The sequence below is a fragment of the Chiloscyllium plagiosum genome, chromosome 22 (genome assembly GCF_004010195.1).
Source record: "Chiloscyllium plagiosum isolate BGI_BamShark_2017 chromosome 22, ASM401019v2, whole genome shotgun sequence".
Lineage (NCBI taxonomy): Eukaryota > Metazoa > Chordata > Chondrichthyes > Orectolobiformes > Hemiscylliidae > Chiloscyllium > Chiloscyllium plagiosum.
In genome coordinates, this window is record NC_057731.1 from 22918911 (window position 1) to 22943027 (window position 24117).

At 41.9% G+C, this 24117-nt stretch overlaps 1 protein-coding gene across 5 annotated transcripts in view; it reads right to left on the minus strand.

Annotated features, from left to right (window-relative positions):
• LOC122561126 (transcription elongation regulator 1-like protein) overlaps positions 1–24117 on the minus strand; it is a 741295-nt gene that overhangs the window by 701813 nt on the left and 15365 nt on the right. For all 5 annotated transcript variants that reach the window (XM_043712594.1, XM_043712591.1, XM_043712593.1 and 2 more), the window contains exon 3: positions 17923–18057. In XM_043712594.1, coding sequence (XP_043568529.1) covers positions 17923–18057 — 135 coding nt within the window. The remainder of the gene's footprint in view (positions 1–17922; positions 18058–24117) is intronic.

The following is a 24117-nucleotide window of genomic DNA, read 5'->3' on the forward strand; positions in this document are numbered from 1 at the left end:
GGAGGAAACCCACGCAGACACGGGGAGAATGTGCAAACTCCACACAGTCAGTCGCCTGAGGCGGGAATTGAACCCAGGTCTCTGGCGCTGTGAGGCAGCAGTGCTAACCAGTGTGCCACCGTGCCGCCCACGCGGTGGGGTTGAAGGTGATCGGTCAGAGAGGAGGGTGGAGTGGATAGGTGGGAAGGAAGATTGGCAGATAGGACAGGTCATGAGAATGGTGCTGAGCTGGAAGGTTAGAACTGGGGTAAGGTAGGGGGAGGGGAAATGCGGAAACTGGTGAAGTCCACATTGATGCCCTGGGGTTGAAGTGTTCCAAGTCGGAAGATGAGGTGTTCTTCCTCTAGGTGTTGGGTGGCGAGGGAGTGGCAGTGGAGGAGGCCCAGGACCTGCATGTCCTCAGCAGAGTGGGAGGGGAGTTGAAATGTTGGGCCACGGGGCAGTGGGATTGATTGGTGCGGGTGTCCCTGAGATGTTCCCTAAAGCGCTCTGCGAGAAGGTGCTCAGTCTCCCCAATGTAAAGGAGACTGCATCGGGAGCAACAGATACAATAAATGACATGTGGCAAAGTGCAGGTGAAACTTTGATGGATGTGGAAGGCTCCTTTGGGGCCTTGGTTGGAGGTGAGGGGTTGAGGTGTGGGCAGAGGTTTTGCAATTCCTCAGAAAGGGGTGGGGAGGGAAATATATACCTGGTGGTGGGGTCCGTTTGAAGTGGCAGAAATGTCGGAGGATGATGCAGTTAATGCGAAGGTTGGTAGAGTGGAAAGTGAGTACCAGGGGGTTCAGTCCTTGTTACGGTTGGAGGGGTGGGTTCTGAGGGCGGAGGTGCGGATGTGGATGAGATGTGTTGGAGGGCATCTTTAACTACATGGGAAGGGAAATTGCGATCATTAAAGAAGGAGGCCATCTGGTGTGTTCTGTGGTGGAACTGGTCCTCCTGGGAGCAGACAAGGCGGAGGCGGAGGAATTGGGAATACGGGATAGCATTTTGCAGGAGGTAGGGTGGGAAGAGGTGTAATCCAGGTAGCTGTGGGAGTCAGTGCATTTGTAAAAAATGTCAGTGTCAAGTCAGTCATCATTGATGGAGATGGATGGTCCAGGAAGGGGAAGGAGGTGTCAGAGATGGTCCAGATAAATTTAAGGTCAGGGTGGAATGTGTTGGTGAAGTTGATGAACTGCTCAACCTCCTTGCGGGAGCACGAGGAGCAGTCATCAATGTAGCGGAGAAAGAGTTGGGTAGTGGTGCTGGTGTAACTATGGAAGATGGACTGTTCTACGTAGCCAACAAAGAGACAGGCATAGCTGGGGCCCATGTGGGTGCCCATGGCTACCCCTTTGGTCTGGATGCAGTGGGAGGATTCAAAGGAGAAATTGTTAAGGGTGAGGACCAGTTCAGCCAAACGAATGAGTGTCAGTGGAAGGGTACTGTTGGGGACATCGGGAGAGAAAGAAATGGACGGCTTGGAGGCCCTAGTCATGGCAGATGGAGGTGTAGAGGGATTGAATGTCCATGGTGAAGATGAGGAGTTGGGGGCCGGGAAAATAGAAGGCTTGGTGGAGGTGGAGGGCATGGGTGGTGTCGCAATGTATGTGGGGAGTTCATGGACTAGGGGGAAAAGGAGAGTACCGAGGTAGGTGGAGATGAGTTCGGTGGGGCAGGAGCAGGCTGAGACAATGGGTCAGCTAGGGTGGTCTTGGGAAGGAGATAGAATCGGGTGGTGCGGGGTTCCTGGACTATGAGGTTGGAAGCTGTGGCTGGGCGATTTCCTGAGGTGATGAGTTCTGTATGGTCTGGGAGATGGGGGGGATGAGGTCATGCTCGAGGGAGCAGTAGGAGGAGGTGTCTTTGAGTTGTCGCCTGGCTTCAGCGGTGTAGAGGTCAGTCTGCCAAACTACCACTGCACTCTCTTTATCTGCTGGTTTGATGGGAAGGTTGGGATTGGGGCAGAGGAAGTGTTGGGCTGCGCATTGTGGAGGTGAAGGTTGGACTGGGGGAGGGGTGTAGACAGTTTGAGGCGGTTAATGTCTCGGCGGCAGTTGGAAATGAAGAGATTGAGGGCAGGGTATCCAGGTGGATGGAGAGTGTTGGAGGCGAGTGAAGGGATTCTCGGAAGGTGGGCGGGAGTCCTGAGAGAAAAAGTAAGCTCGGAGGCGGAGGCAGCGGAAGAAGTGTTCGATGTCACGACGCGTGTTGAATTCATTGATGCGTGGACGGAGGGCGATAAAGGTAAGGCAAGACATGCTTTTTAATTCAAATCCTCTTGCTATTAAGGCCAACATACCATTTTCCTTCCTAATTGCTTGCTGCAACTGTTTACTTTCATCGGCTGATGTACATGGGCACCCAGATCTCTCCATATATCTATACTTCCCAATATATCGACATTTAAATAGAATCATACAGCATGAATACACTCTGATCGGTCCAACTCGTCCTTGCCAACCAAGTTTCCCCAAATTAATTAGTCCCTTTTGCTTGTGTTTGGCCCATATCCTCTAAACCTTTCCTATTCATGTACTTATCCAAATGTCTTTTAAATGTTGTAACTGTACTCGCATATACCACTTCCTCTGGCCGTTCATTCCAGATACAAACCAGGCTCTGTTAAAAAGTTGCCCCTCAGATTCTTTTTAAATTTTTCTCCTTTCACCTTGTGCCCTCTAGTTTTGAACTCCCCTACCCTTTGCTGTTCACCTTATGTATGCCCCTCATGATTTTATAAACCTCGAAAAGGTTATCACTCAACCTCCTATATTCCAGTGAAAAATGTCCCAGCCTATCCAGCCTCTCTCTATTACTCAAACTCTCCAGTCCTGGTAACATCCTCATAATCTTTTCTGAATCCTCTCCAATTTAGTAATATTTGTCCTATAATATTGCCCATTTTTTTCCACACCAAAGTGTATAACTTCACATACAGTTATGTTGTACTGCAGCTGTCAGGTGTGTGCCTACTCACTCAATCTGACCAAGTCATCTTTAGGCCTTCTTGCAGCTGCCTCACAACTCTCAATCCTGCCCATTTTGTGTTGTCAGCAAACATTTGTTTCCAAGGTCATTTATAAAAGTCAGGAACAGTTGGGGCCTGGATCCTTGCAGCACACCACTAGGAGAAAGTGAGGACTGCAGATGCTGGAAATCAGAGCTGAAAAATGTGTTGCTGGAAAAGTGCAGCAGGTCAGGCAGCATCAAAGGAGCAGGAGAATTGACGTTTCGGGCATACACCACTAGTCAATGGCAATCACCCAGAAAAAGATGCATTAATTCTCACACTGTTTGTTGTCAGTCAATTAATTCTCAATCCATGCCAATATGTTACCCCTGTCCTATGTGCTTAAGTTTTTACCCACTAGCCTCTTGAGTGACCTTGAGTGGCCTTCTGAAAATGCAAATATACCACATTCACTGCTTCTCCCTTATCTATTGTACTACTTACATTCTGAAAAAAGCTCCACTTTATTTAATAATCATGATTTGCCATTTATAAACCCATGATGGCTTTGTCCAGTCATATTAATGTTTTCCAAGTTTCTGAGGTCACATCTTTATAACAGATTCTTGCATTTCCCCATGACCGATGTTAGACTGACAGTAACTGTAGTTGTTCATTCTCTCTCTCTCCCTCTTTAAATAGTGTAGTTACATTTGCCACCCAGCAATCTGTAGGAGCCACTGCAGAAGGTCTAGAAATTTGGTGGATACCTACAAATTCATTCAATACCTTCCAGGGCTTTAATACTCTGAAATGTAGATTATCAGGCTCTGGAGATTTGTCAGCCTTTAACCACATTATTTTCCATTGCAATATCTTTTTCACTGATGGTTAGATGTATGACCAGAAATCTGTTTCCTGACCTTAGCCTGCTTTTTTAGTTTTAACGTACTAAGATTCTGGGGAGTGTTGTTGAACAAAGAGATCTTGGGTGCAGGTTCATAGTTCCTTGGAAGTAGAATCGTAGGTAGACAGGGTAGGGAAGAAGGCATTTGGTATGCTTGCCTTTATTGGTGAAAGCATCAAGTACAGGAGTTGGGAGGTCATATTGCGGCTGCACAGGATATTAGTTAGGCCACTTTTGGAATACTGCAATTCTGGTCTCTCTGCTATAAGTGAGATGTTGTGAAATTTGAAAAAGATTTATAAGGATGTTGCCAGGGTTGGAGGTTTTGTGCTATAGGGAGAGGCTGGAGTGAGTTTCCCTGGAGTGTCAGAGGCTGAGGGGTGAGAGGTTTATAAAATCAAGCAGGACTTGGACAGGGTGAACAGCCAAGATCTTTATCCCAGAGTAGGGTAGTCTAAACCTGGAAGAAATAGGTTTGAAGTGAGAGGGGAAAGATTTAAAAGGGACCTAAGGGGCAGCTTTTTCACACAGAAGGTGGTGTTTGCTTAGAATAAGCTGCCAGAGGAGGTAATGGAGGCTGGGGCAATTACAACATGTAAAAAGGCATCTAAATGGGTACATGAATAGAGAGGGTTTAGAGGGATATGGGTCAAATGCTGACAAATGGAATTAGATTAATTTTGGTTATCTGGTCGGCGTGGATGAGTTGGATCTGAAGTATCTGCTCCTGTGCTATACATCTCTATGACTCTATGATCTATCAAGCACTGGATGAAATGACAGCTTTCTCAAAATAAGAACACAAACTACTTGTCTACGATCAAAGCCTTTCTAAATGACTCCCCTTGCTGACTCCAACCTGCCCCATCCCAGTGCCTGCAAGCCCCTTCTACCAAGAACACCTTTCCTTCCAATCCCCAGGTCATGACCTCATTCTTAGGATCAGCAGTCCCCATTGTGCCACCCCCTCCTCCCAACTCTGAGCACATCCCATATCAGTTGCCCACTCCTCACTCTAACTTCTCTTTCATCAACTCTGAGCTCCAGTGAACCCTCAGATACTGTTCACCACATCCCCAATAATGTTTTAATTCCCATTCTCCAAGCAGATATACTTTGTGTGGTCTTGTCAGTGTCCAGTTCCCTGCCCGACTGAGAGTTCAGTTGGCCATCAGTTTGATATCCAGAGAAGAAAATGATCACCCACTTTAATAACCACTAAAATGACACTGCAACTGAGAAAATACAGAATTGAGGATTCTCTGCAATTTGAATTAGTCAAGTAGTGCCCCTCGTTGCTGATTGAATATTTGTTTCTTTTGGATGTCCAGCATTCTACACTCTTCCTTCACCTTTTTTTAAAATTAATTCAGGGGATGTAGGCTTTGATTACTGTCAGTAGTTATCCCTAGGTGGCCTTGAGAAAGTGATAGTGAGATGTGTTCTTGAACTGCTGCATTTAATTTGGTGTAGGTACACCCACAGCACTGCTAATGAGGGAATTCCAGGATTTTGAGCCAGCAACAATGAAAGAATGAAATAAAGTTCCAATTCAGGATGGTGATCGACTTGGAGATGACCTCGCAGGCGGTGTTCCCATGTTCCTGCTGCCTTTGTTCTTCTCGACGAGAGAGATCATGGAAGGTGTTGTCTAAACAGCTTTAGTGAACATCTGCATTACAATTACTCAATAGTGATGCAAAGCTGTTATTCCCATTTCCTTACTTTCATTGACAATCTAAATTTTGGCAGCTTTCATGCACTCATTGCTTCTGCCACCTCTTTCCACTCATAATTGTAATTATTTTTGTTCAGTAATTTATTTGCATTACTCTATTTAGGTAATTCTGCAGGAAAAGTATACATTTTTACACTTTATGTAATTTTTAAAAATAATTTCTATGTTATGAATTCAATTTTACACGCTTCTTGTATTGTGTACAAGCTTCTGGTTGATGAAGGGTTAATTCTCAGTGTAGTTGCATGGCTTATGTTATTGAGGGTAAAATCAAAGTCATGTAGTAAGGTGAATTGCAAAAATAAAATTAGGACAAACTTCCAAACTATCTTACCAGTCATTAGCAAAGTGTAGGTTTTGAAATGTTTAGATCAGTGGAATTTGGAGTTATAACTAAAATGACTGCAAGGGTTATGGCGCCCAGAAAATGATAATACAGCAATAAGTTAACAATGTGTTGAAGAAATTCTGTCAAGGTCCATCACCATCGACAAATTGAATAATAAGATCAAAGTATCACAGCAATATTCGTGCACAGCATGAGCCCTGGCTGCAGAGGATGAAAAAAGGACAATGAAAGAGGTTCAATATTGCATACATTTGAAGATGACATAAGGAGAGAAACAAGTACACATTCTACAAGTTGCCTGTAGCGACCAGGATCAATGGGAAGCAAGTACCATCTGAATTAGAAGACTGCCGACCTTCCTTCTGTTGCTTAATAAATTGTCCGAATAATATGGCAAACCTTTCCAAAATTAATTGTTTGCTTCTCAGAGTATCTTTCTATCTGTTTTATCACCCTTTGCCATTCTTTTAATCTCTCCCATTCTGTCAACTGTTTATAAATTTTTGTTTGCTTTCTCTTTTAGTTTTATGGCATCTCTTATCTCCTTGGTTGTCAGAGGAGGTCTTGTCCCTTAGGAACCTAACTGGTTTCATATGACAGAGAATCATTTTTTGAATATCCCTCACTATCTCTTGTTTCAACCAGCAACAGGTCTCTGTTGTAGTGTGTAATATAGACAGTCTAATTTGCACTCTGCTGAAGTCAGCCTTCTCTGTATCTGGAATCTCAATAACTGTTTCACATTTCTCCATTTCCAGCACTGAGCAAACTTAATCACACCATGTTCACGCACGATTAGATTGTTAATTAAATCTTACGCGACTCTCATTATAAACCTAGTATGTTCTACACCCTTGTTGGTACTAGGACATATTGTGAAATAAAAAAAAATATCCTGGACATAATTGAAGTTTTACTAACATTCGGACATATGTTAGTCCATTTATTCAAGTCTACTCCCCATGCAAGTTAAAAATTCCCGATTTAAATCCATGCTGCCTATGCTATTCTTCATATGATCAGAATTTTACAGAATAGAAAGAGGCCTTTGGCAGTGGTCATCAAGCAGGCCTAGTTCCACTTGATCCATATGCCGTAATACTTCAAGTGATCATCAAAATACTCCTTCAATGAAGATAGCAAAGCTTTCTTCAATCCTCTCTAACCATCTTGGACTTGATCTTAAATCTATGCTTCCTGGTTATGATTCCTAAACTAAGGGGAAATGTTTCTTTTTCTTTCTATGCATTATAAGAAATTCGTGCAACAGCTGTGCCATTTTAACTAATGGGGCAAGAATCATGTTATAGCCAATACGGGTAAGGAAAGTTCACATTCTACAAATAATGGTCTAAAGTCTTCAATCGCGTTCAAGCCAAGTTGTGTTGAAGAAACACACATTATAACAGAACTGACTGTACACTTTCTCTAGCGCAATCAAATGTTTTCTATAGTATGACAATCAGAACTACACTCAGTATTCCAGCTTTGGCCTCACTTAACATAGCCATAGAGTCATACAGTCATAGAGATGTACAGCATGAGAATAGGCCCTTCAGTCCATGCCGACCAGATATCCCAACCCAATCTAGTCCCACCTGCCAGCACCCGGCCCATATCCATCCAAACCCTTCCTATTCTTTTACCCATCCAAACGCCTCTTAAATGTTGCAATTGTACCAGCCTCCACCACTTCCTCTGGCAGCTCATTCCATACACGTACCACCCCCTCTTTTATATCTTTCTCCTCTCACCCTAAACCTATGCCCTCTAGCTCTGGGGAAAAGACTGTCTATTTATCCTATCCATGCCCCTCATAATTTTGTAAACCTCAATAAGGTCACCTCTCAGCCTCCGACGCTCAAGGGAAAACAGTCCCAGCCTGTTCAGCCTCTCCCTATAGCTCAAATCCACCAAACCTGGCAGCATCCTTGTAAATCTTTTCTGAACCCTTTCAAGTTTCACAACATCTTTCCGACAGGAATGAGACCAGAATTGCATGCAATATTCCAACAGTGGCCTAAACAATGTCCTGTACAGCCACAACATGACCCCCAACTCATGTACTCAATACTCTGACCAATAAAGTAAAGCAGACCAAACATCTTCTTCACTATCCTATCTATCTGCAACTCCACTTTCAAGGAGCTATGAACCTGCACTCCAAGGTCTTTTTGTTCAGCAACACTCCCTAGGGCCTTATCATTAAGTGTATACGTCCTGCTAAGATTTGGTTTCCCAAAATGCAGCACCTGGCATTTATCTGAATTAAACTCCATCTGCCACTTCTCAGTCCATTGGCCCAAGTCTCCCATGGGGAACCTTGTTGAATGCCTTACTGAAGTCCATATAAATCACATCTACCATTCTGCCCCCATCAATCCTCTTTGTTACTTGCTCAATAAACTCAATCAAGTTTGTGAGACATGATTTCCCACGCTCAAAGCCATGTTGACTATCCATAATCAGTCCTTGCCTTTCCAAATACATGCACGTCCTGTCCCTCAGGATTCCCTCCAACAACTTGCCCAACACGGACGTCAGGCTCACTGGTCTATAGTTCCCTGGCTTGTCCTTTCCACCCTTCTGAGACAGTGGCACCACGTTTGCCAACCTTCAGTCTTCCGGCACCTCACCTGTGACTATCGATGATAAAAATATCTCAGCAAGAGGCCCAGCAATCACTTCTCTAGCATCCCACAGAGTTTTCGGGTACACCTGATCAGGTCCTGGGGATTTATCCACCTTTAACCGTTTCAAGACATCCAGCACTTTCTTCTCTGTAATCTGGACATTTTGCAAGATGTCACCATCTATTTCCCAACAGTCTATATCTTCCATATCCTTTTCCACAGTAAATACTGATGTAAAAAACATCTTATACAGATTCATCATAACCTCCATCGTCTTGTATTCAATGCCTCAACTAATAATGGAAAGTATTCCAGACACCTTCTTAACTACTTAATCTACATGTCCTGTTGCATTCAAGGATCTGTGGAGATGCACCATAAGGTCCTTCCGATCCTCTCTACTAGGAATACCACCACCTGCACATTCCCTTCCAAGCCACTCACCAACCTGACTTGGAAATATATCACAGTTTCTTCTTTGTCACTGGATTAAAATTCTGGAATTCCCATCCTATGGGCAGTGGAGGTCTACTGACAGCATATAGACTGCAATAATTCAAGAAGGTAGCTCACCACCATCTTCTAGAGAGCAACCAGGAATGGTCAATAAATATTAACCCAGTCAGCAACACATAACCTATGAGTGAACAAAAGAAAATTCTTCAGGCTCAACTATTTAGTATGTACTCTCTTGCCTTGTTAGCCTTCCCAAAATGCATCACTTCACACTTTGCAGAATTGAATTCTATTCGCCATTTTTTTCTCTCCAGTCCATTTATATTGTCTTACAATCTAAGACTTTCCGCCTTATTCTTTTACCACATCAATTTTCATGTTATCTATAAACTTACTGACAAAACCTCTCATATTCATGTCGAGATCAATGATATACACTACAAACAGCAAGGGAACCATGAAGTACGTCATTGGCACAGGCTTCCAGTCAAAAAATCACCTTAGACCATCATCCTCTGCTTTTTGCCACTAAGCCAATTTTGGATCCAATTTACCACATCACCCTGCATCACATGAGCTCTTACTTTCTTGATCAGTCTACTATTCAAGTCCTTTTCAAATGCCTCACTGAAGTCGATGTAGACCATCTTCCCTGCATTCTGCTCATCCATATGTTATCTCACCTCCTCAAAAAACTCAATCAAAACAGTCAGACATGATCTCCCTCTGACAAAGTCATGCTGACTGCTTTTCCAAGTGGAGATTAATTCTCTCCCTCCATTTTTTTAACAATAGTTTTGCCTACTACTGATGCTAGACTTACTGGTCGAAACTTCCCTGGTTTACTCCTCCCACCCTTTATGACCACATCAGTGGTCCTCTAGTTCCTTGCACCTCTCCTGTGCCCAGAGAGGATTTTAAAATTCAAATTAGGTGTTATTGTGATCTCTTTCCTGCTTCCTACAGCAGCTTGGGATACATCGCATCTGGTTCTGGAGATATATTAAACTTTAAGTCTGGTAAAACCATTAAAACCTCCTTTGGTAAATTGTAGTTTGTTCAAGATTATCACATTTCTCTTCCCGGAATTCTATATCTACATTGTTCTTTTCTGAAGTGAATACAGGTGGAACTATTCATATAAAACCTCAGCTCTGTTCTTCCAGCTCCATCCACAATCTGCCATTTCAGTCCATGGGGCCCATTCCACCCTGGTTATCTTCTTGCCCCTAAATATTCTTGCAAAATGCCTTACAACCTGCCTCTACTTTTCTCTCCATGCCACCCCTTCCACCCTTCGTTCCCCTCATTTTCTTTTCTTTTTAGAAATCCTGCATTTTTTTACATCTCTCAGACTCCTGGTGTTCTGAGACATCAATATCTACCATAAGCCTCCCTTTTTCTCCTTGTATAATCCTTTACATTCCTTGATATCCAGTATTTTTGGACCTACACTTTATCATAACATCCAAGGCTTTGGGCCAAGTGCTGGAAAGTGGGACTGGTGTAGATTTAGAGTAGCCTTTTTTGTCAGTGCAGACTCAATAGACTGAAGAGCACGTTCTGTACTGTATGATTCTATGTATATGTTTGCCCTGAACTTTCACTACTTTCTTTTTGAAAGACTTCCATTGCTCTTTTCCTGAGTAACTGTTCCAAGTCCACGTTCACCAGATCCTACCTTAGCATATTAAAATCAGTTTTCATCCAGGTTAAAAATTTTGGCCCATTTTGTCTTTTTTTCATGACCACCTTAAATCTTACTAAGTTATGGTCACTGTCACCTGACTGTTCCCCTACTGACACAATCCACTTTCCCAACTTCATTTCCTAACCATAGATCTAGCATTAGCCTGTCTCTTGTTGGACCTGTTAGCTTATAATGCTCTCCTGGATACATTTAAAATTTCAGTGCCTCTAACACCTTGTCCATCTCTGTTAATATTGGCAAAGTTGGAAACCCTTATTTTTCTTACCCTATTATTTTTACACTTCTGAAATTTGCCTAGATATTTTCCCTTCATCTCTTCCCGACTGTTTATTGGTCTATAGTACACTCCCAATGTGATTGCTCCCTTTCTGTTTATGTTCTCAATTGGAACCTCCCAAAAGATTATCCCTTCATGTTGTAGTAATTGATTTTGATCAATAGTTTGACACCACCTCCTTTTTGACAAACCCTTCCCAGTCTCACCTGAAGATTCTGAGGATGACGTGCCAGTCCAGTCCTTCGCTCAACCATATCTCTGTGATAGTAATATGTTATACTACCACGCGTTAAATCAGCACCTTTGGCTCATCTACATTACTCGCAAGGCTCCTTACAGTAAAATACAAGCCACCCAACCTTGCCAGGTTCTCTTATCTTGATTAGCTCGGCTTTCCTTCCATATGTGTCTGCCCAGCACTCAGTACTGTACTTCCATTCTGTATCTTTTTCCACGACCAAATAAATTCAAACAAATGTCTAATCCTAGCACATATGAACCCTACAACTTTGCACTGCTAAGAGAGGACTTATACATGGTTGCCAATCCAGTCTTAAATCCTTTACGATTCCGGAGTTCCATCCAGATCACCTCCACTATCTGCTTACTCCTCATTATAACCTCTTACCTTAAGCAAATTTGTCTTCAATCATGAAGGTTATTTGCCTCTTCCTCTTCTACTTTTCTTATCATAGACAGCCTAAAACCAGTTGCCTGGTCTCTCCTGCAGTGCCTTATAAGGAGGACTCTTGTCTTTCTTGAAAAGCTGAGAGGATAGTCTGCAGAGAATTATCACTAAACGATGCCTTCCTTCCTGTCACTTTCAGTAGGTTTGCTGTGGAAGGGAGGCGAGCTCTTTAATGGAACAGGTACATTCAAAGGCAGTGGGCTTACTCTCAGAACCAGTAACGGGAAGGTTGCACAAACATCAAAAACACATAAAGCTAAGAACATTGCAGTGTATTTATTGACACCCGTATCTATGAGGGCTGAGGTGAATGAATGCTAGTAGCTCATCTAACAGGCTGCCAGAAACTCAATTAGTGTGATTTGGCACCGTATTCATCACTTCAGTGGCCTCAGCTGTTCCCTCACTGGTTAGTCTTCCTGCCTACTGGCAGTTAATTGAAATCAGGAACAGCATCTCAGTGGAGGTCAGGGCAGTGGAACCTCAAGCCCAGTCAGTAGTGGTTACAGGGTCATACCTTCTAAGTTGAATCTGTGTTTGAAATTCATTCAATTTGTTCTTTCAATGCCTTACATTTGTATAAAGCTTATTTAACCTTCTGCTGCAATGCTTTACTTAACATTTATTATTGCTCAGTCCTGGTCTAATAACATGAGATACATTAGTTTCCTTTGCATTTGAGACGCCATTTCTGACAGTTACTTTACCTCTCTATCTGTTTTTGCATCACCACCTGCACTACCTTTTCCATCTGAACACTTCTCCAATCTACAACTTTAAAGGTTTAGGGATCATCTACCACATTCTTCCCATTAGGACTCTAACCACAGTCCGATTTAAGTAGAGCCCACCCAATAGCATTGTTGATCCATGCCCCATTACCAGTGTTTATCATCCTTTTGAAACATTCACTGAATCTCACATCATTTCATCGGTCACATAATCATCTTCCTAAACTGCTTATCTTTAAGCCAATTTGTAAATGGTTAATAATTTTAGGGTTAAAACTCCAGAGGTCCTATTATTTCATTTAGATGTAGTTCCTGGTATTCTCCAAAAAGGAGCATTTACCTTTCACTACTTTGTTGGTCCCAACATATATCATTATGGCTCAATCTGTCAAACAATGAGGTTGCCAGTACCATGGCTAACTCTCCAACTGCAACCTAAATCAATAAAATCAAAGTATTGTGGTTGTTAGCAATCTGAAATAAACGCAGAAATTGCTGGAGAAACTCAGTAGGTGGACTGGAAATATAAGTAGAGTTAATGTTTCAAGCTATTATGGCCCAATCAATGTCTTATATAAATGTCAAAAATTACGCAACACCAGGTTATAGTCCAACAGGTTTAATTGGAAGCACTAGCTTTCGGAGCGACGCTCCTTCATCACCTGATGAAAGCTAGTGTGCTTCCAATTAAACCTATTGGACTATAACCTGGTGTTGTGTGATTTTTAATTTTGTACACCCCAGTCCAACACCAGCATCTCCAAATCATTATATAAATGTCACCTCATTTCATGGTTTTTATATTAATTGTACTGTAAAAAAACCCCAACATTCAATTTGCTTCTTTATGCTTGATTCTAATGTCATGTCCAGATCTAAAAATGCACACATCTGCACTTTTCAACCATCTCACTTCTTCCATTTTGTTCAGAATGTTATCATATAGGACCCAATTCTTTTGAAGATTCTTTTCCCTCTAAACCATAATCTTCCATATTTTCCTGTAATCAACTGTACCTTCCATGCTTTCACTCACTTCACTGACCTGTTAAAAGGCATTCTATGATAGCTTGGATTCACTCTCATATTGATATCACTCTTTTTTTCATCAGCTTGCATATTGGTTGTATAATCAAACAGAACACAGGTCAATCATAGATTTATGAGCATACTATTAGCCACATCCTGTCAGTCTGAAAAAAACATCCATTTACAACTACCATCTGTTCCAGTCCCTTCATAATCTCAGTCCATATGGCTGCATTCCACATAACATGCTGCATAAATTATTGCATAAACCTTTTACATGGCATCTTATCAAGTGGCTACTCAAAACCCATTCATAAAGCCTTCACCGCATTCCTTTTATCAGTGTACTGTAACATTTCAGAGCCTAAAGTACCCTGTGAAGACCCATTAAAACAGACCTGAGCAGCCAATGATTTTTCCAATGTTCAGTATTCTATTCCTATCATTGATTTCAGGCAGATTTCGCTTTGCTAATAACACGTATATTTCAGTACTAAACCTTGCATGACTCAATTCAAGTCATTCATGACTTGTCAGATAATGCTGATCTTAATGCAAATCCTTACAGGACATCACATCCCACTTTCTACCAGCCTGAGATGCTTCTTTCAATCCCTATCATGTGTTTTCCATTTCATAATCTTTTTCAAGATCTTGTGGTACAGTGGGTAGCAGCCATTAGGTCTGGATTTAAGTATCACTCTGGGACATGATGGTAAATGCGTTCAAAATGTGGCCATACAGGTTGATTTTCAACCTGTAAATCTTCCTAATGCACCTGATGACAGACAATAACAGCTGGTGAGCCTCTTGGTCAGCAATAGTGCAGAAGGCAACAGCAAAGCCGGATGCCACTTGCCCTTATTTTTGTAATAAATGTCTTAAATGACACTTATGTACTTCGACCACATTCACTTGGTTTTTTTTTCTGTTACATAGAATCTAAAATATAAGACAGTCCATTGAGCCCTATATGATCCATGCCAGTGTTTATATTAGGAATTACATTCATTATTAACTGTCAAATTACATAAATTGTCTGATTCGATCAGCTTCCCAACAATGCATGAATGCATTTGCATTCCTGTATTCTATATTTAAATAAGTCAGAAGTTCTTTTGAAAACATTTTGCAAAACATGCAAAAATTCACGAAGGGTGATGGGAGATGTCATTTTATTTCAATTCATTCTCATATAAATTGAAAGCAACAATATTTTATAAACTGTATGTGTTCACAAGTGCCATTAATTATTCTTCAGGAACAACATCCAGTCAAAGGCTAAACTTATGAAGTAAATGAATATTTAAAAATACTTAGAGCAAAAACGTCAAAGAAATGCTCTGAATGACGATTGTCGGCAACCATGACAAGCTTCCTGGCTTTGTGTCAGTGCTAACAGACAAGCCAAGACAGACAAACTGTGAGCATTGAAGGTCTGGCTTAAGGAGCAAAACGGCAAGTGGAAAGACAAGGCAGGTAAGCTGTGAGCAGAGTCTGAAAAAAATTGAATGCGTGGCAAGAGAGTAAGTGAACAGTCCTGATATGCACATTCCTTGAGCTGGGTGACTGTCCTTGTAGCAGTATTCCAATAGGAGGTTTCTGTGTGGTACGTGTATCGAATGAGCTGCCAAAGGAAGTGGTGGAGGCTGGTACAATTGCAACATTTAAGAGGCATTTTGATGGGTATATGAATAGGAAGGGTTTGGAGGGATATGGGCCGGGTGCTGGCAGGTGGGGCTAGATTGGGTTGGGATATCTGGTCGGCATGGATGGGTTGGACTGAAGGGTCTGTTTCCATGCTGTACATCTCTATGACTCGATGTGTACTCCAAAGTGCAGCAAAATATTGTGAGTGGATTTGAGATATTCAGTGATAATACAGCAAGGCTGTTAGATGGCAAGACAGCATACATGCAGCCACTGCGCATGGATTATAGGCTGGAGTATCCAAAATGGAGGTTCAATGGATCAAGTGATGAGCTGGAGGCACAGTGTACCTGCTCTGACTTTCATGCTGGGAATTCTTGATGATCAGTTTCTATCTGGGAGGTGAGCAAATGGGAAATGGCATATTAATTTGATAAGATTAGACAGTAATTAGGGATAATGAGTAATCAACCCCATTAACAATCCTATCACTATTTCCTAGTGAGAAGCTCATACCTACATTCAGAACTTGTTTAGAGAATGCAACATTTTGGTCTCAAAGTCAAGATGGGCCTTGCTGGGCTTCTCATCTGATTTTCCCAAATTTTTCACCCATAGCCTTTGGCATTCAGAGGCTGGGAAGATTTCTTCTAAATTGTTTATATCTCAAAACTTTGAACAGGAGTTTGAGGAAGCCATTTCACATTGCTATTATACAGTTGCTATGCAAAGAAGATATGCAAAGAAGACCAAACAACATGCCTCTTCGGTTGTTCATAATAAGCACAGTACAGACTGTACTCAACCAGTGCCGTGCTTCAAAAAACTAAACACAAAATGTCAACTTTTAGATGTAATTCTATGCTTAAGTGGAACTTGGTGATGGCTCGCAATGGTCTAGCATAGAGATGTAATGGCCTCCTGGTATTATTGCTGATAATTAATCCAGAGACCCAGGTAGCGTTGTGGAGACAGATCCGAATTCAGATCCTTCCATGGTAGGTTGTAGAAATTGAATTCAATTTCTCAAAAAAAAAGTATTAATAAGATGACCATGAAACCATTGTGGGAAAAACTTGTTTGGTTCATGAATGTCCATTAGTGAATGAAACCGCTGTCTCCACCTGGACTGACCTGGATGTGACTCCAGATCAATAGCAATGTGGTTGACTTGTAACTGCCCTCTGGGCAATTGAGCAATAGGCAATGATGCCCAATGAATAAATAAAAAGTCCTGAGTGCATAAAAAGCTACAATAAACAATTTAAAATAATAATTTGAGTGTGTTAGGAGGCTTGTGTACACTTCCTTTCACACTCAGGGACCCATTCTCTGTAAACAAAAGGAATATGTTTGAACCTTGTGCGTGTTTTGGATTAGCTGGACATTTACAGTGCCAATAATTTTTTATTGCTTTCCCCATGGCAACATCTCAACCAATGAGCATTGATTTGTCAACCAATCAACACACTTCTCCTGTACTATGAATTGTTGTGGTTGCTTGAAATTTTTTATTCTGTTTGAAGAGTTAAGTCAAAACTTCAGGAAGACTTATCTCTTTTCAGCAATGTTTCAATTGTTTTAATTAACTTCTCTCTGCTTTACTGCAACTTCAGCAAAAGAAGGAGACAGGACATGGATGATCAGGTTGGGAAGTTAGCCATTTGGGTAGTTTAGATTTGCTCAGGAAATTTTGCTATGATAGAACAAATTAGATGGATTAAGATGGTTAAGATGGATTTGGTCGTGTTAATTAACATGTTATGCAGTAGCACAGGGGAACATAAGTGCATCAGGTCACATATGTGTGCAATACATGCACTATATTCAATATGATGTTTTCAAATACTTTTCTTTTCCTGCCCTATTCTTAATATACTTTTGTTTTGGAAAGCACAACAGTTCTTCTCTAGGCAATCCATCACTGGTAAAGCTTTTCTCCCTCCACTGACCAAAATGAGACAGGTAACAGTTGCTCCTTATTGGAAACCGGAGGAGAAACAGCAGATCAATATTCTAGCACTGTACTAGTAGGTCAACTCTCAACCTTAATTCAATTCATCAAAACAAAGAAAGTTTTGGAATAAAAAACCTTTGTCCAAATGATGTCAAAAGAGTGCTGGGTTATTTCTGAATCCCTTACAATCTGAACATTAGAATAAGAGTCAATAAATTGATCCAATTGAGGTTTCCTCACTAAAAGACACATCCTGTATATTTTAGGAATTGTCAATGAGTCAGACGTTAGATTTAAAACATTGCAAATAGCAGGAACTCTAAAAAATTTGAATTCTTCAATAAGCAATATAAAGTGAAACTAAGTGCTAAAAACTGAATTATCAGATGACACAAATTAAATAACTGACGTTAATAATTATAATATTAATTAGAAACAATACAAAAGTATTTCAGTACTGAAATTTTCTGCTAATGATTAACTGAAGTTTAAAACTACCAGAGAACTAAATAAACAGTGGACTATAAACAAAAGGTAGAAGATGGGTATTCCCAACAATGCAACCTACTTTGTAGGTCTCTAGAACTTTAAAAGTAACAGCAAAAATCCACACTTTAAATAACGATTATAGAATGTAATATACCAAAGCATTTTATAGGAGCCCTATCAAATAAAATTTCCAGCAGAAATTCATATATCCCAATGCTTCTTCTCTTTTCCAAAAAAGGCCTCTCATTTTAGGTTTGTCATATTTTTACTGGAATGTAAAACATGCGTCAGGTTCCTCAACAACCATTCTGGGATATCAAGAAAACGAGACCTGCATTTTAATAGTGTACTACATCTAGACATTAATCTTACTTTGCAATCGGGCTTCCTTTTTTCTTCCCAACCTTTATTTGACGGTCTCCAGGAGGTGTACATATGTGGAGCTACAGGTATAAAGTCAACTGGTGGAGGAAATCCTACAACTGAAGGATGCATTATGCGGTCCCACTGTAAAAATAACACACAATGTTTGTCACACTTTGCATGCAAGAAAACAAGTTTTATTTATCAGACACAAATTTTAAAATTAGTCCACTTCTTATAGTTTGATTTACTGTATTAAAACAAAAAAAATGTTTATCTAATAACAAGATTACTTAGTTTTGCTGCCTGAAGTGTTTGAACAGAAGTTTTATAGCAGTAATGAAAGTGACCAAGTAAAAATCACTGGAATAAATTCAAAATGGATAAATATAATTTTGTTTGAGATAGACATTTGTAAATTCTGACTGATGAACCATGGGGGAGTTTTTACTTTTACCACTGGGCAGAACATGATCAAGAGCAGACTAGACAATCATCTTACACACCATTCAATTTTTATTTTCATTGTTTTCAGTGGAAATCTGGCAGTGTGTATACCAGACAACTTGGTAAAGTTCGCCCAAAGCAAATTCTAAAATAATTTCCAGCGAACACAGATTCAACAATCTCCGTCCACCTCAATGCACTTCATGCTACATATGTCAGTGAAAGATTAATACTCTAGCACTCCAACTGTTTCTCGGCACAAAAACATAAAAATAACCTTTTATATGTTCTTCATTTCAATATAATTTATTCTATCTATGCGTCAAGAGCAACTGAACTTTTCCTTCTTTGCCATCATAGGGAGCAAAACATACTGGGAGCAACGCAGGCTTAAACACTTCTGAGGAAACTGTGCACAAAGGCCAACTCATACTAAGAGCTGATCAATTTTTCATATTGGAAAGCATTGGGCTTGGATAATGATAGCTTGTATCTGATAGTATTTTGCAAAGGCTAGTGAGCACCACTACACAATCACGATTGATATGCAGCAAGTATAATATTTCAAAGGTTGGGCTAATCTTATTTTAAATGAAACACGAACAAGGACTTTTCAACTAATATTTATTCAGAGCATCCAAAAACCCTGAACATTTTCAAAATGAACAGAAAATTTCCTTTTTACACATTAGATCATTCACTTAAAATTGACAAATCAAGTAGAGCAAAAATATCCTGTCTGAGTCTTACAACCTGCTACAAACCTTGTCCTACTAACCCATTTGCTGCATACACTGTCAACCACGGCTCTGTGGGAAGAACTCTCATCTCAAAGTCAAGATGTTCAAGCTTTACTCAACAACATTCAGTACACAATTGCCAGCACAACACTCAAGACATGCTGGGTTGTCAAAGGTACTTGCTTTTGGATGATACATTAAACCAAGGCCCTTCTGGTCTTACAGGTTGATGTAAAGGTCCCATCATACTATTTTGAAGAAGAGCAGAAGTTTTCTCCTTGATCTCTGACAATTGTTTCTCAATAAAAACAGAATATCTTTTTGCTCTTTTACAAGTGTTTGTGGCACCCTATTACACCCAAACCACCTGTTGCACTTCCCTTTGTGAATCTCTACTTTCTAAGCCTTCGAGAACTCCTTACTCCTGGCAGGGTCATACATTGCCTCCAAGGTTGCGAGGTGATACCGGACGATGCACAGTCAAAAAGTCAGGAAGTAGCTGTCTAAGGTGTCCTCAACATTGACTCTCAGCCCCATGATGTCTCATGGCACTGGGTCAAACATTGACAAGGAAACCTCTACTGATGACCACATTCCACAACACTACACTCACACCTGCCTCCACAATCTCACATGACATTATCTGTATGAGTGACTAAGTTCCATCTTCACACAAAGAATACTTTCCATCATGTTGACGCACACACACATATACTCTCTCACAGACATACCCATTTATACTCACACATGCACCCACTCTCTCACAGACACTCACAACCATGCACCCACTCTCTCACAGACACTCACAACCTTCCACCCCCCCTCACACACACACACACACACACTCACATGCACACATACACATATAAGTTTGTGGGGTGAATGTGTACTTACAGAATTACATTTTACTTCACTCAAAAACTGCATGAATCCACGTAAGGTTCTGTAAATTCTTTTTTTTTAAAGATTAGAATCAGTGTAAACATTGTGACACAGACAGTATCACACAGGGGGAGCTCACACCTTCAATACATTATCTGGGCTGATAGACACCAATTGTTAAAGTTCACTTCAGAATGTAACTTCTAAAAAACGTTTTGTGATTTACATATGAAAGAACTGAAACCAACGTGGTCATTCTAACAGATGAGGGACTTAACAAACAATCCAGGTCTTTTCCAATACATAATTTCGGTTACATCACACTGTAAACTTTTGCTATAAATTCTGTGTCTTAGAATGTTATACTCCACAAACACCTGATGGAGGAGCAGTGCTCCAAAAGCTAGTGCTTCCAAATAAACCTGTTGGACTATATAACCTGGTGTTGTGTGATTTTTAACTTTATACACCTCAGTCCAACACCGGCATCTCCAAATTATGACTTCCATCATGTTGAGGGTATTACCATTGTGCTAAACGGGATGGACTTTAAACAGATCTAGCAACTCAAGACTGGGCCGTCATGAGGTGCTGTGAGCCATTAGCAGTAGAATTGTAATCCAATACAGTTGACAACTGCATGGCCTGGCATATCCACACTTAACCAGTACCATCAAGCTGGGATCAAACCTGGTGTCAACCTGGTGAAGCTATAAAACAGGACTACTTGCATGCCAAGCAACATAACAGCAAGTGACAGAAAGGACTAATTGATTCTACAACCAATAGATCAAATCCAAGCTCTGCAGGCCTGCCCAATCTATTGGGAACTAAACAACTCACTGGAGGTGGAGGTTTCACAAATATCACCATCCACATGAACAAGGGAGCCGAGCACTTTAGTGCAAAAGATAAGGCTGAAGCATTTGCTGCAAACTTCAAACAGAATTACCAAATGGAGAACCAATCATGGCCTTCACGAGAGGTGCTCAGCATCACAGATGTCAGTCTTCAGCCAATTTGATTCACTCCACTCGATATTGAGAATAAGTTAGAAGAGCTGGATACAACATTTCAGCAATAGTGGAGTCATAGAGTAAGAGAGTCATACAGCATGGAGACAGACCCTTCAGTCCTACTCATCTCTGCCAAACAAGTCTCCCAAACTAAATTAATCCCAGTTGCCTGCATTTGGTCTATATCCCCCCAAATGCTCCCTATTCATGTACCTGTTCAAATGTCTTTTAAATGTTGTAACTGTACTTGCATCTACCATTTCATCTGAACTTTATTCCAAAGAGGAACCACACTGTGTGTGGAAAAAGTTGCCTCTCATATCCCTTTTACATCTTTCTCCTCTCATCTTTAAAATATGCTCTCTTGTCTTGAATTTCCCCCACTCTAGGGAAAAGACCCTTGCTATTCAGCTTCTCTATACCCCTCATGATTCTACAAACCTCCATAAGGTGACCCCTCAACCCCATACACTCCAGTCAAAAAGTCCCAGCCTATCCAACCTCTCTTTATAACTCAAACACTCCATTCCCTGAAACATCTTGGTAAATCTTCACTGAAACCTATCCAATTTAATAATATCTTTCCTAAGGCAGCGCGACCAGAACTGTACACAGTACTCCAAGCATGGCTTCACCAATATCCTGTGCAACCTCAAATTGACATCCCCGTCCCAATACTCAATGGTCTGAGCAATGAAGGCAAGCTTGCTACATGTTTTCTTGACCACCCTGTCTACATGTGACACAACTTTTAAAGAACCCGTAGTTTCTCTTTTTGACAACATTATCCAGGACACTATATTTAATTGTATATGTTCTTTTTTAAAATTCACTCATGGGGTGTTACTGTCTGGGCCAGCATTTATTACCCATGCCTAATTGCCCAGAGGGCTGTTAAGAGTCAATCATATTTCTGTGGGCCTGGAGTCACATGTAGGCCAGACCAGGTAAGGATGGCAGTTTCCTTCTCTAAAGGATATTAGAGAACCAGATCGGTTTTTCCAATGATCAACAATGGTTTCATGGTTATCATGAGGTTCTTAGTTCTAGATTCTTTTATACTGAATTAGCTGAGTTTCTGGATTAACAGTGATAATATCAATGCCTCCAGAGTCCTGCTCTTGTTTGCTTTCCCAAAAATGCAATACTTTGCATTTATCCAATTAAATGCCATCTACCACTTCTCAGCCCATTGGCTCGATTGATCAAGATCCCTTTGTAATCTTAAATAGCCTTCTTCACTGTCAACTATATCACCAATTTTGGTGTCATCCACAAAATTACTAATCATCCCTCTTAAATTCTCATTCAAATGATTTATATAAAATTGACAAGACCCAGTGAACCCAGCACCAAACCTTGCAGAATATCAATGGTCACAGGCCTCCAGTCTGAAAAATAAACCTCCAACATTACCCTCTGTCTCCTATCATCACGCCAACTGACAAATACAACAAACACACTCTCTCTCCCCCTCCCCCTTCATATCATTGAAGATTTGTGCTGCAGAACTTGCTGCTTCCTTAGCCAAGCTTTTCCAGTACAGTTGCAACACTCGCATCTACTCGACAGTGAGGAAAGTTGCCCAGATATGTCCTACACACAAAAAGTAGGACAAATCACATCCAGTTAATTACCACCCCAACAGTCAACCCTCAATCAAGGTGACGGAAGATGTCATCAATTCCATTCCTTCTTTGTTTTAATTTTGCCTCTGTTCTTTCCTTTTGCTTTATTTTCCTTTTCTTTGGCTCTCTGTTTTCTTCTTTTCTGTAATGGGGCGGTTGGTAGTACCAATATGGCAGCGAGAGCGGGCCACATGCGGAGTGGTGGATGTGGCTTCTCCCGGCAACAGGAGGCCGCAGCAGGAGTGAGGACATTCTCCCGGTGACAGGAGGCCAGCGGCAGTTCGGGTCCTGCAGCTGTGGCAGCAGAAGTGAGGTTATCCTCCCGGTGTTCGGGGCCTGTGGCAGTGAGGTTATCCTCCTGGTGTTCGGGGCCTGTAGCTGTGGCAGTGAGATTATCCTCCCGGTGTTCAGGGCCTGTGGCAGCAGCAGTGAGGTTATCCTCCCGGTGTTCGGGGCCTGTAGCTATGGCAGTGAGATTATCCTCCCAGTGTTCAGGTCCTGTGGCAGCAGCAGTGAGGTTATCCTCCCGGTGTTCGGGGCCTGTGGCAGTGAGGTTATCCTGCCGGTGTTTGGGGCCTGTAGCTGTGGCAGTGAGGTTATCCTCCCGGTGTTCGGGGCCTGTGGCAGTGAGGTTATCCTCCCGGTGTTCGGGGCCTGTGGCAGTGAGGTTATCCTCCTGGTGTTCGGGGCCTGTAGCTATGGCAGTGAGATTATCCTCCCGGTGTTCAGGGCCTGTGGCAGCAGCAGTGAGGTTATCCTCCCGGTGTTCGGGGCCTGTGGCAGCAGCAGTGAGGTTATTCTCCCAGTGTTCGGGGCCTGTGGCTGTGGCAGTGAGGTTATCCTCCCAGTAATCGGGACCTGTGGCAGTGAGCTTATCCTTCCGGTGTTCAGGGCCTGTAGCTGTGGCAGTGAGGTTATCCTCCCGGTGTTCGTGGCCTGTGGCAGTGGCAGTGAGGTTATCCTTCTGGTGTTCGGGGCCTGTAGCTGTGGCAGTGAGGTTATCCTCTCTTTGCTCGGGGCCTGTAGCTGTGGCAGTGAGGTTATCCTCCCGGTGTTCAGGGCCTATAGCTGTGGCAGTGAGGTTATCCTCCTGGTGTTTGGGGCCTTGGCAGTGAGGTTAACCTTCCGGTGTTTGGGGCCTGTGGCAGTGGCAGTGAGGTTAACCTCCCGGTGTTCAGGGCCTGTGGCAGTGAAGTTATCCTCCCGGTGTTCGGGGCCTGTAGTAGCGGTAGTGAGGTTATCCTCCCGGTGTTCGGGGCCTATGGCTGTGTCAGTGAGGTTATCCTTCCAGTGTTTGGGGTCTGCAGATGTGGCACTGAGGTTATCCTCCTGGTGTTCGGGGCCTGTAGCAGCGGTAGTGAGGTTATCCTCCCGGAGTTTGGGGCCTGTGGCAGTGAGGTTATCCTCCCGGTGTTCAGGGCCTGTAGCAGCGGCAGTGAGGTTATCCTCCCAATGTTTGGGGCCTGTGGCAGTGAGGTTATCCTCCCAGTG